We start from the raw sequence: 13,191 nt of genomic DNA, 5'->3' as shown, positions 1-13,191 counted from the left end.
TTGCAGGAGCGTGCCACGGCCTCCCGCGCTCAGTCTGGCGGGTTTCGTCCTTCGTGTCCGCGGGACCTGCTTCTCGCCGAGGGGTAGTGAGGGAAGCCACTAACCCTCCTGCAGACGCCGGGGCCAGCCCGTTAGTTAGGAGCTCAGCAGGCGTCCGGCAGCCCGAGCCGCGCCCCGGAGTTGGGGTGGGGGATGGGCGCCGGCGCTCGCGCTGCGTCGAGTTTCCCAGAATTCCCAGCGGCCGCGGGGAAAGTTTACGGGACGTAGGCGGCGGCGGCGGCAGCCGTAGCGGTTATTAAGCGGCCCGCAGCGGACCATGGTCCTGCGCGGGCGTCCCTGGCCTCTCTTCTCTGAGTTCTCAGGCAGCGTCGCGGAGCGGGCAGACTTCCGGGAAGGAGCTGACAAGAGATTGAGCGGTGGCCGGCGCGCTTAGCGCCCCGAACATGCGGCAGTCCCTGTGGGCGACTCCGGGCTGCGGAGAGGCGGCGGCGGCGGCGGCGGCTCGGGAGGGAAGGAGGCGGCGGCGCCGGCGGAGGTGGCGGCGGGGACGCCCGGCGCCCGGCGCGGAGCCCTAGGGCGGCTGCTTGGTGTGGCCTGGGGCCTCGTGGACAAGGATGCTGTCCCGAAAAAAAACCAAAAACGAAGTGTCCAAGCCGGCCGAGGTGCAGGGGAAGTACGTGAAGAAGGAGACGTCGCCTCTGCTGCGGAGTGAGTGTCGGGCGCCGCGCCCACACCTGGCCGTGGCGGCCACGGGCTGCCACGGGCTGCGGGGACCCGGGCGGGGTGCCGGACGCCGCTCCCCGCGGCTTCTCATTCCTTTTTGGTCTCTGTGGAATATTGGTTTTTGTTTTTGTTTTTTAATTTTATTATGCCTGGTGTTCGTTGTTTGAAAGCTGATAAAGAGTAAGAAACTTAGATTAGTCTACCTCCGCCCCTCTCCCCCCAAATAACCACAGACTTTCTGGTCCCCTTGTGGCAGTGTCGTTGGTTTTGATTACTGGAAGAAAGAGGTTCTTTAGGAAACACTTAAATTGCTGATCCCCTGATTTTATAGGAATTAAAGTGATTACACTGGGGCACACGTTTTTCTCTTCTCGTTACGTCGCGATTTGCCTTGTGTTTGTAAACATTGAGGGTGTCACTCGCCCGTGCTGGAAGCTGTGCGAACGCTTGGGTAGAATTCCTTAGCCCGTCAGCTGTTGGATGCAGACGTAAGGAGGTGAAAGCTGACCGTCGCTATTGTAGCCACTACCCAAAGCCTCATCCATAGTAGATCTCAGGGTGGAGAAGCCAAAATTATGTTTGGCTGTGTTCGTGAGAATTGCTTCAAATAAAGCACTCTAGAGACCCAAAAAAGAAAGTACTCAAAATAAATTCTATCATATTTCAGGGTACATTACGAAAAAGTTTTTTTTTGGTTTTTAAAAAAAATTTAATAGAGTGCATTTTTCTCCCCCCCCCCCGCCCCCCACACTGGCACTTTTCTTATTTTCAATTTAAGTATTTGACTCTGATTTTCCGGCGGAATCTTTTGAATTTTTAATTCTTGCTTGTGTGTTCAGAACATTTGTGAGCTTAGGAGCTAATTTTTTGGTGCTCATACTGCTGGGCCCTTTGTGTAAGTTTCCTTCTTGGAAGCTGGTGACTTTGTGACTTAAGCATTACCTCATATTGTAATTGGGAAAGCTTTTCATAGAGGTTCCTAGTAATATTTGCCCAAGATCACACAGAAAGGTGTGGAGAGCATGTTTTTTCCATTATAACCACATCATCAACTTTCCAGATTTATCCTTGTATTTGCAGTGCTTTCTTACAGAACAGAAGAGATCAGATGGGTACATCAGTAACCTGAAACTTGATTTTTAAGCCTTTTTTTAACATTTTGATTTTCGGTTACACATTCTCTTAGGATTTTGGCTAAAATAGCTTGCAGTTTGCTGCAAATAAAGTTTATTGAACATTACTTGAAATCATGAAATACATTTGCCACACCTTTAAGCAAATAACTTTTGATATAGTACTTTTTTAGTTTCATCAAATGTTGAGCCTTGTTTATTTGGATACTTATTTTTGTCTAGTTAGCTTTTGTTGCATATTAATGTGAGTGCTCTCTGATACTGTTTACTTAATGAGCTAATAAAACGGTCTCCAAATCCAGTTTTCGTCTTGCTATAAAGGTATTTGCTTTCTAACCAGGAATACCTAAGCTATTTAAGTTCTGTGTTAAAAAGTACTGTATCCTTAAAGCCATTGTTCTGTTATCTTCTGTTTTGAGTTATAATTGTTCTTAAAGGAGCCATAGTTTTAGACTTGGCGTTTTTTTTGAACTGATTCAACATTTGTGTGTCTCTTTGAAATGAGATTCTTTTTTTTTTTTTTTTTTTAATATTTTTGGCCGCACCCTGCGGCATGTGGGACCTTAGTTCCCCGACCAGGGATGGAACCCGCGCCCCCTGCATTGGAAGGCGGAGTCTTAACCACTGGACCACCAGGGTAGTCCCAGAAATGAGATCTTTTTTATTTTTTAATTTTCATAGCTAAATTTTTAGTTTTTCCGTGTTTTGATTGCTGTACTACTGCTACATAATTCCAAGCGTAGGAAGGCCAGGTTAATAATATTAAAATCTTTTTAGAGGAGTTCACCTTTACATGTTTGGGAATAGCATTATGTTCTGTTTTATTTTTTAAATTGTGTTTGCTTGAAGAAGGGCTTGGGGAATTTTGAAAATGAAGTAAAATCTGCAGAACAAACTGTAATGTTAAGTTATGCTGGTAACTTTGTATCCATTTGTTAGATTGTTTACACGTTTGTTCATGAGTGTTTCATTAATGTGTATTTCATAGTTAAGCTTATTGACATTTAATCATATTATGTATGGTAGTACGCAGAATACGTCGGATTCTGGCAGAGCTTACATATAACATGTTTATACAAATTATAAATTCATTTGAGTGGGAAGACGTCAATCAGCCTCAATTTAAAAATACCCAGGGACTTCCCTGGTGGCGCAGTGGTTAAGAATCCGCCTGCCAGTGCAGGGGACACGGGTTCGAGCCCTGGTCCGGGAAGATCCCACGTGCCTCAGAGCAGCTAAGCCTGTGCGCCACAACTACTGAGCCTGTGCTCTAGAGCCCGCGTGCCACAGCTACTGAAGCCCACGCGCCTCGAGCCCGTGTTCTGCAATGAGAAGCCACTGCAATGAGAAGCCCGCGCACCGCAACCAAGAGTAGCCCCCGCTCGCCGCAACTATAGAAAGCCCGCGCACAGCAATGAAGACCCAACGCAGCCATAAATAAATAAACAAACAAACCCAAATACTTTCCTAAAATTTTAAATTGTGTTTCCTTAAGTCCAAATTTTAAATTGTGTTTTCTTAAGTCCATTGAAGTTTTTCATTTTGGGGTGATAGATGTAAATGAACAACTTTTGGAAAGTGTATTACTTACTGGTCATTTTACTCTTTGTTCTATTATAGATCTTATGCCTTCATTTATCCGGCATGGTCCAACAATTCCAAGACGAACTGATATCTGTCTTCCAGATTCAAGCTCTAATGCCTTTGCAGCTTCTGGAGATGGAATAGTTTCAAGAAACCATAGTTTCCTTAGAACTCCAATTCAAAGAACACCTCATGAAATAATGAGAAGAGAAAGCAACAGATTATCTGCACCTTCTTACCTTGCCAGGAGTCTAGCAGATGTCCCTAGGGAATATGGCTCTTCTCAGTCTTTTTTAACAGAAGTTAATTTTGCTGTTGAAAATGGAGACTCTGGTTCCCGATATTATTATTCAGATAATTATTTTGATGGTCAGAGGAGGCGCCCACTTGGAGATCGAGCACACGAAGACTATAGATATTATGAATACAACCATGATCTCTTCCAAAGAATGCCACAGAATCAGGGGAGGCATGCTTCAGGTAACTTAAAATTAGTTTGTATTTAGGTTTATTAACACTTCATTAAAAAGATGTTCTTCTTCTAGATTTTCTTAGGAAGCTAACAGATACTCCTAGAGAACTACTACTCCATTTTGCCAGTCTTGCTAAGCCTGCTTGCAAATAATTATTAACCTACATTGAGGGAAAGAATTGTGTGTCCATTAACTCACCTAATTAACTTATTTTATAAGAACTTGATACATATCTGAAAGCTATCTAGACTGTTAATGGTATGAACCTTGAAAACTTAGAGATTTTAATGTCTGTAGTTGGATTGAATCTATGTTTAGATTTGGTAGAATGGGACGGTTAGGGATTCAGAGAAACTGGACTTAAACCTGGGAAAGGAAAGGCAAATAAGAATTGGGCATGGTAGGTGATACCACGGGCAACTGCATCATTACTTAGCTAGCACTTGCACTGTTTCTTTTTTAACAGAACTGTTTTTGTAGTTAAAGAATTATTTCCCTAGGTTAAAAAGACTTATTGTCAAATGATTGTATGTTAAGTGTGTCTTTTTGTTGTTGTGCTTTTTGCAATGGGCAAAAATATTTGCCATATAATTTTCAAAAATCTGCTCTCTATATTTCCTGACTTTGGGATAATTTTCCTGACAGGGAGCAGAAGAGATAGGAGAAATGCACAGTTCTACTTTATTCCTAAAGTACTAGATTACACTAGGTAAACTGAAGCAAGCTGAAAATTAAACTTTTTAATCTGATTGGTTTTTTTCCTAGTAAGTTGTAGGCTTTAAATTTTGGCAGGATAAAAATAAAAAATACATGAGACATTTACTTTTTTAGCCCATGAAACTTCAAATAAAGTGACTTAAAAACAGTTTGGTGTATGAGCGTTTTGAGTGTAGAAAACATTTCATTCACTTAGTATTAATCATTTATGATTTATGTGTCTATCATTTTCCCTTTTGGTATCTGACTTCTGGTACCTTACTTGGGAGAACAAAACCAATATATGAAAAATGATGACAGAACAGTTAGTTGTTATACTATGTGGTACCGACTGAGTGCATTAGGGAGCCAGAAGAGAGAGAGATCAGGGTAGGCTAGAATACTTAAGAGAATGGTTCATGCAAGAGGTGGGACCTGAACTATTTTTCTTTGCGCTTGGACTGTAGATTGACACGGGATATAGGAAGGACATTTTAGGTGAAATAATCAGTGAAAACAGCAGACATGTAAATCCAAGTAACTGTAATTCTGTCTAGTTTGAAGAAATAAGTTGTAAGATGGAGTGGAGATTAGTGATGCAACAACAGGCTGTAGGATTTAAACTTGAGTCAAGCAGAAGCCATTGCAGATTTCAAAAGGACAAGATTTTCATTTTATGAAAGCAGTGTTCAAAGATTAGTTTACTAGCTGTACTCAGGATAGATTGCTAGAGAAAAGAGAACCTCAGGTACCAGTGGTAATGCAAATCTATGATGCTTTTGGAGGAAAAATGAGAATTATGGTTTTGGGAGAAAGTAAATCACTGAAGTTTTGAAAATTGAAGAGTAGTATGGAACAGTTGGCAAGAGCAGCTTATTTTGTGAAAGCTGACATTCAAGTCTCACTGGGATATTGAAGAGGAGAGGTTTTCTAGGCATATAGAAATACTGTAATGAAAATAGGTGAGTGCCTTTTTTGTTTTTAAAGAAATTCGAGGTTAAAGGATTAGACACTTGCATGCTTCAGTGTTTATTTTGGCTATTTCTGATATCGTGTAGTTTTAAACCTCAGAAATGATTTGTTATCCAATCAAAATAGTAAGTTTTAAAAATAAATTCATTTTTATATATTTTTTAGAGTAATACCTGCTTATTATAGGAAATTTGCAAAATGCAGAAAAGTAAAGGTAAAGCACTCATTATGCCAGAGATTCTTTGTATTTAGTTATTTCCTTCATCTTTTTCCATAACATTTTTTTTTAACATTATTGTGATAATACTCTGTACAGTTTCATATCCTTGCTTTTTTACTTTAATGAGTTTCTTAATGTTAAACACTATTTATATGTAGTTTCAAAGCTCCATAGTTTTCCATTTGGTGCATGTCTTATGGTTAATATTTTAAATGTTAATGAGGATTTGACCTAGGCTGGGGACATTTGGAAAGGGGCGAAGTGAGACACATCTGCATTGATGGGCCTTGGCCACTAATGGGTATTGAGGGATGAGGGAAAGAGAAGAGTCAGATAGGATTAGCAAAGCACCTGACTGTATAAGAGGTGCTCTAAAAATAAATGGTTGAATAAGTGAATGGATCCACAGATTTCAAGTCTGGAGTCTTAAGACATTTTTGGTAGCCAAGGGGTAGCGGGAATAATAGCTTATAACAATCTGTTTTTCATTAATACAGATTGCTGTTCTTCGTACTTAGGTTTCCCATGTATATTTATGTTGCAAACATCACTGATAGCTCATGACACTTTTATGCCTGAAGTATGAAGAATTAATGATACCAAGTTAAAAATCTTATTTTAAAATTCTGATTCACAAAATATCTTTGAGGAAATACTGTAAAAACTAAATTTCTACTGATCCTCTCTTAGGACCCTTTTTATGCAATTTGATATAGTTTTTGTAATTTTAATGACAGACTTTAAAACAGCTTTCCCCAATCATATTTTAGAAATAAAATACAAGTTAATTGGATACTTTTTCAAATTAAAGAATGTCATTTAAAAAAAGATTTGCACTTATTACGACAGTGATACATGCTTGAGAAATTTCACTTAACATTAATTTATATCAGGGCAATAAGATTAATGTTTTACCTTTCAGAAAAAAACGGAACTTCTTTGCAGGGGTCTCTTAAGTGGCAGGGAAGGATTAACAACCAATTATTAACCAAACAGAAAAGCCTAACAGCTGTCTTTTCCGGAAGAAAAAAAATCTGAATATGAGACAATAGCTGGAAGTTTCTTGAATTCATCTTGAAAAGACTTGAAACTTCTTATATTTTCCAGATTTATGCTGGAGAGAGTTCAGGGAATTTGAATGAATGGAAAGGAGAAAGTAAGTTTGTGGGAGAGTAAGGATGTGCTATAGACAGATTTATTTTCACAAGGTTTAAATTTTGATTGCTGTTACTAATGTAATAAGCATAAAAAAGGTGTGAAAGAAAATAGTTTTGTAATGACTTGACAGTAGTAATTCCTGCCAATTAGTTATTACTTAGACTTTTAGGAAACGCCTTATCTCAGGGGTTAATTTCATCTTACTGTATTTAGCAGAAGTACAAAAAAACAAGTTGTATAATATCTTAAAGGGTTTTAGGGCCTAGCACGTTCTACATTTAGCTGTGAAATTTGACCTTTAACATTTTGGCCTACAGGCAGTTACTGTATGTGCCAGAGGAAGGAATTCTGCTGTTAACAGGAAGTCTTTAGTTGGAATACTAAAGGCAGATTGAATTCCTTTGTTCTGCGCCTAAATAATTTAGTTCTATGCAATTTTAAGTAACAAACTTTTAACTTTTATTGTTAAAGACAGCTAAAGAAATCAAGTAATAAAGATCAAATTAAAAAGTTCCAGGCTTTACCCAAAAAAAAATACTGGAGTTGTGTTTACTCCAGGAAATGCATAAGTATTAGTTAACCAGAATCTTCTTTTGAGGAAGTGTTAATAATCCTTAGGAGCACAACTTTATTTGTAGTTATTTTGGAGAGGAGGAAAAAAAGCAGTTGGCTTAGTTTAATCCTTATATCTTTTTATCAGCATCTTGGTTATAACATGGGCTGTAATGTTTAGTATTACCCTGGAGCTTGTAACCTTCATTAGAGTTCCATATTCTATTTTATTCTTTGTAGCCACTTCAACATTAGGAAACCAGAATTTTTGAGCTTGTCTCTAAGGGCAGATCTTGTAGATATCTGCCAATTTTGTATGACAGTAAGTTCTTTGGAGGCATATCTAATGTGAAAGCTTGGTGGAGAGACAAAGTAATACTTTATCTGTGTCTTTGGGAAATCATGTATGTAGCTTATTAATGTTCTAGTTTATTTTATGTAAGTGGAAGGTGCTTGTGCCATTAATTCCTGCAAATGGAAGTTATTTTGAAGATTATGAATGCCACTCATTCTTTTCTGGGACTAATAATTGAAATTATGGAAAACTATTTTTTTCCTTGTAGCTCAGAAACAAGTTCAGAATTATAGATTGCATTTTCTTTTATTAGTGGCAGTCATATTTTCTTTGAAGAATTACAGTTGATCTTTTGGGATAAGATTACGTGGTTGGTAATAAATTTGTCATTTGACCTTATATCATCTGTGTGGCCTTCGGTAAAATGACTTACTTGAACCTTTGTTTCCTCATCTGTAAATTGGTAATGATACCACTACCTCATAGCGCTGATTGAGTATGAAATAGTACATATGGAAAGGGCCAGGGACAGAGTAGACATTCATAATTGTTAGTGCTCATGTTTTTTGTAAGGTATCATATGCTCTTGTATGCTTTTTCCAGATTTGGCATGTTTGGTTATTGAAGTTTCAGCTTTCTAACTGAACTTAAGAGGGGAGGTTTTGTGTGTTAGAGCTTGATATAGCTTTTTTTTTTTTAAGTCTGCTAGACTTATTTTATTACTGATAATGTTTTATGTTTTAGATTGGTGGTTTCCAGTCTTTTTGTACAATACATTCATCTCTCAATAGTTTTATAGAATTATCCAAATAATAGTTTGAAAAGAATTTAGTGCACATGGCAGCTTCAGAAAGTGGGGGGGTGGTTTGTCATTGAAACTAAATAAACTGTTTATAGACAGCTCTAAAAAGGTTAGGAATCATGGTTTCACATGGCATTGGTAAAGCTGATGAACCTATTTGGGACTTTGTGGACTTCATGGCTCCCTTATCAATAACTTGTCAAGGTTTAGTTCCTGGACACAGAGATTTTACAGAGAGGTCTTTGTGTTTCCTCTAAATGTGAATTTCAAGTTTATCATGGTTTAAAATCTGCTGTTTGGTACCTACTGTTGTTTACATGTAACAGTACATGTGTTTCTAGATTTAGGCAAGTTCAGTATATGGAAATTTGGATTTTCTAAGCAGATGAATGAAATTGTCACAAACTCTCTAAGCCTGTACAGTTTTAAATTACTATAATAGCTTTTGTTTTTAATGCTGCATTTAGAAATCTGTGTTTCCAGGGGGACCTCTGTCAGGCCAGAATGTTATGGGTCTTATCAATAACTCAATTTGAATACATTGAATTGACTATAATTCTTTTTAAAAATTGCTATCCTTGGTTGTGGCTAGTACTACAACATTTTTAGTGATGGAAGTATGAGAAAGTATAAAGCCACTGCATGCTTGAACAGCATGATTTTAGTTATTTGCTATGTGTGTCTTTAGTACATAGGCTTATTTCTTTTCTCTTTAAATATTTTCTCTTTAAGTACTGAAGTTGCTTAAGCTACACTTACTAAATAAACGTTCATTTGCAGGTGACAGAAGCCAAAGTCAGTTTCACCGAAAGGCTTGTTAGCTTTGTTTTGTTTTATAGTCACCGTATGTTTTAGAAATGTATGCCTTTCTTCCCAAAGGGTACTGAGCAAGAGTGATTTTGTTTTCTTTCTTGCATTTTCCGTTCTGCCAGAGTGCTTCATAGGTGGCGTTGTGTACATTCTATTGCATCAGTTCCAGACACACATAATGACTGATTTCTCTTTTTGTGATATTAAAATTGATCATGGGATCAAATGTCATACCAATTCATCATCATGATGTTGTCCATCAGCTTTTCACCTATTGATTTGGAAGCCATTAATCATTATTGGCTAGATCCAATATTTCGTTAGCTGTTGCAAATAGTGACAAGTATTCCTCAAAACTGTCATTTCTTTATTAGTTGGAATTCTGTCATGAAGAGCTCTGTAATGAAGAACTTTCCTTTATCAATTATTTGGTTTCGTTTATCAATATTTTGGCTATTCATATAAGACAGGATAAATGCTAGATCTTTTCCTTTACTTACTATTTTTCAGAATAATCAGTTGATACCCTAACCACCTCCAGAGGTAACCAATGAGGTTTATTTTTTTAGTGTCTTTATGAACTCAAGGATTTTTAAAAAATTAAATACCAAGCTTTATTTGGATTTCACCAGCTTTTTCCTTAATACTCATTTTCTGTTACAGGATCCAGTGCAGAGTGCCACATTGCATTTAGTTGTCATATTTCCTTAGTGTTCTTTGGTGTATGACAATTTCTTAGTCTTTTCTTGTTCTTCATGACCTTGACAGTTTTGAGGAATACTTATCAGATATTTTGTAGACTGTTCCTCAGTTTGGATTTTGTCTGATGTTTTTCTCATGATTAGACTGGGCTTATTGGTTTATGAAAAGAATACCACGGAGGTGAAGTGTCTTCATTATATATAAAGGAGATACATGATCTCTATATGACATTATTGGTGATGTTAACCTTTAGCACTTGGTTAATATTTGCCAGGTTTCTCCACTGTAACAAACACTGCATGTTTGTTCTTCCAGTTTTTATCTTCATCTTTATTTCTTTCCTAAGCACACCTATTTTCTCTGTTGTCTTTATGTCTGTTTTGGGGGTTCTTGCTTTGCTTCTTTGTGGTCTTCCTTCAGAGAGTTGATTGCTTCATTCTTTTTTCTCTTTTAATTTATGGCAGTGGCAGAATATTTAATTTCATTTTTCTCTCTGCTTTGGGACTTTTTTTTTTAAATAAATTTATTTATTTATTTATTTATTTTTGGCTGCATTGGGTCTTTGTTGCTGTGTGCGGGCTTTCTCTAGTTGCGGCGAGCGGGGGCTATTCTTCGTTGTGGTGTGCGGGCTTCTCATTGTGGTGGCTTCTCTTGTTGCGGAGCACGGGCTCTAGGCGCGCGGGATTCAGTAGTTGTGGCTCACGGGCTCTAGAGCGCAGGCTCAGTAGTTGTGGCGCACGGGCTTAGTTGCTCCGCAGCATGTGGGATCTTCCCAGACCAGGGCTCGAACCCATGTCCCCTGCATTGGCAGGCAGATTCTTAACCACTGTGCCACCAGGGAAGTCCATGGGACAAAATTTTTTTGAATGTTCTTTTTTAATCAACTTTGTACCTTTTTGCCTCTTTAATTTTTCTTATAGAATTGATGTTGGGCTGTCCTGATTATACATTATTGAATAATTAGGGGTTTTCCTCTGCCAGTTATTTGAAATTGGCTCCTGTGGTTGCAAGGGGTGTAGGGGGTTGTGTAGGGAAAAGGAAAAATTACCAGGGTAGTGTGTTGAGCTACTTGGTTTTGTGCAGTGCTCTGTTCTTATTTCCACTTCTTTCTTTACTGTTCTTCTAGCCCAGCTGCTTTTGGCAGTTTTTGTATGTATATTAGATTTAGGGATTATACCTCTCTAATTTTTTTTTGAAGTCTAGTTGGTTTACAATATTGTGTTAGTTTCAGGTGTACAGCATAGTAACTCATTTTTTGCAGATTGTATTCCACTGTAGGTTATGACAAGATATTGGGTATAATTCCCTGTGCTATACAGTAAATCCTTGTTGCTTATCTATTTTATATGTAATAATTTGTATCTGTTAATTCCGTACTCTTGATTTGTCCCTGCCTTCCCCTTTTGGTAACCATAAGTTTGTTTTCTATGTCTGTGAGTCTGTTTCTGTTTTGTGTATAGATTCATTTGTATTATTTTTTAGATTCTACAAGTAAATGATATCATATAGTATTTGTCTTTGACTTATTTCACTAAGCATAATATTCTCTAGGGCCATCCATGTGTTGCTGCAAATGGCAATATTTCATTCTTTTTTAGAGCTGAGTAATATTCCATTGTGTGTGTATGTGTGTGTTCATATATGTGTGTGTATACATATATATATGTATGTATACACACACATATATACACCATATCTTTTTAAGCCAATCTGTTGATGGGCACTTAGGTTGCTTCCATGTCAACTATTGTCAATAGTGCTGCTGTGAACATTGGGGTGCATGTATCTCTTCGAGTTAGAGTTTTCCTCTTTTCCAGATACATGCCCAGGAGTGGAATTGCTGGATCATATGCAACTCTATTTTTAGTTTTTTAAGGAATCTTCATACTGTTTTCCATAGTGGCTGCACCAATTTACATGCTCACCAACAGTGTAGGAGGGTTCCGTTTTCTCCACACCCTCTCTGGCGTTTATTACTGGTGGACCCTTTGATGAGGGCCATTCTGATCAGTGTGAGGTGATGCCTCATTGTAGTTTTGATTTGCATTTCTCTAATAATTAGCAATATTGAGCATCTTTTCATGTGCCATCTGTATGTCTTCTTTGGAGAAATGTCTATTTAGGTCTTCTGCTCACTTTTTGATTGGGTTATTTGTTTTTTTAACATTGAGTTATGTGAGCTGTTTGTATATTTTGGATATTAACCCCTTGTTGGTTGCATTGTTTGCAAATATTTTCTCCCATTCCATCGGTTGTCTTTTCATTTTGTTTATGGTTTCCTTTGCTGTGCAAAGGCTTGTAAGTTTGATTCGGTCCCATTTATTTGTTTTTGCTTTTTTTTTTGCCTTGGGGACTGATCTAAGAAAATATTGCTACGATTTATGTCAAAGAATGTTTTGCCTATGTCATCTTCTAGGAGTTTTATGTCTTAAATTTAGGTCTTTAAACCATTTTGAGTTTATTTTTCTATATGGTATGAAGGAATGTTTTAATTTCATTGTTTTACATGTAGTTGTCCAGCTTTCCCAATGCTGCTTGTTGAAAGAGACTGTCTTTTCTCCATTGTATATTCTTGCCTCCTTTGTCATAGATTAATTGACTGTAGATGAGTAAGTCTATTTCTGGGCTTTCTATTCCGTTCCGTTGATCTACGTGTCTCTTTTTGCGCCAGTACCATGCTGGGTTTTTTTTGTTGTTTTTTTTTAATAAATTTATTTACTTATTTATTTTTGGGTGTGTTGGGTCTTCGTTTCTGTGCGAGGGCTTTCTCTAGCTGCGGCAAGCGGGGGCCACTCCTCATCGCGGTGTGCAGGCCTCTCACTGTCACGGCCTCTCCTGCTGCGGAGCACAAGCTCCAGACGCGCAGGCTCAGTAGCCATGGCTCATGGGCTTAGTTGCTCCGCGACATGTGGGATCCTCCCAGACCAGGGCTCGAACCCGTGTCCCCTGCCTTGGCAGGCAGACTCTCAACCACTGCGCCACCAGGGAAGCCCACCATGCTGTTTTGATTACTGTAGCTTTGAAGTATAGTCTGAAACCTGGGAGACTGATACCTCCAGCTTTGTTCTTTT

The 13,191-nt window shown here is 38.3% G+C and overlaps 1 protein-coding gene across 1 annotated transcript in view; it reads left to right on the top strand.

The window, feature by feature from the left end:
- Positions 1 to 251: 251 nt before the first annotated feature.
- SAV1 (salvador family WW domain containing protein 1) overlaps positions 252 to 13,191 on the top strand; it is a 29,391-nt gene continuing 16,451 nt past the window's right edge. Inside the window, exons 1-2 of the mRNA XM_061182520.1 lie at positions 252 to 708; positions 3,477 to 3,920. Of these exons, the coding sequence (XP_061038503.1) occupies positions 615 to 708; positions 3,477 to 3,920 (538 nt within the window). The 5' untranslated portion in view covers positions 252 to 614. The remainder of the gene's footprint in view (positions 709 to 3,476; positions 3,921 to 13,191) is intronic.

The sequence above is a fragment of the Eubalaena glacialis genome, chromosome 2 (genome assembly GCF_028564815.1).
Source record: "Eubalaena glacialis isolate mEubGla1 chromosome 2, mEubGla1.1.hap2.+ XY, whole genome shotgun sequence".
Taxonomy (NCBI): Eukaryota; Metazoa; Chordata; class Mammalia; order Artiodactyla; family Balaenidae; genus Eubalaena; species Eubalaena glacialis.
The sequence above is the reverse complement of the archived record's forward strand: the minus strand, read 5'-3'. Positions and strand labels throughout refer to the sequence as shown.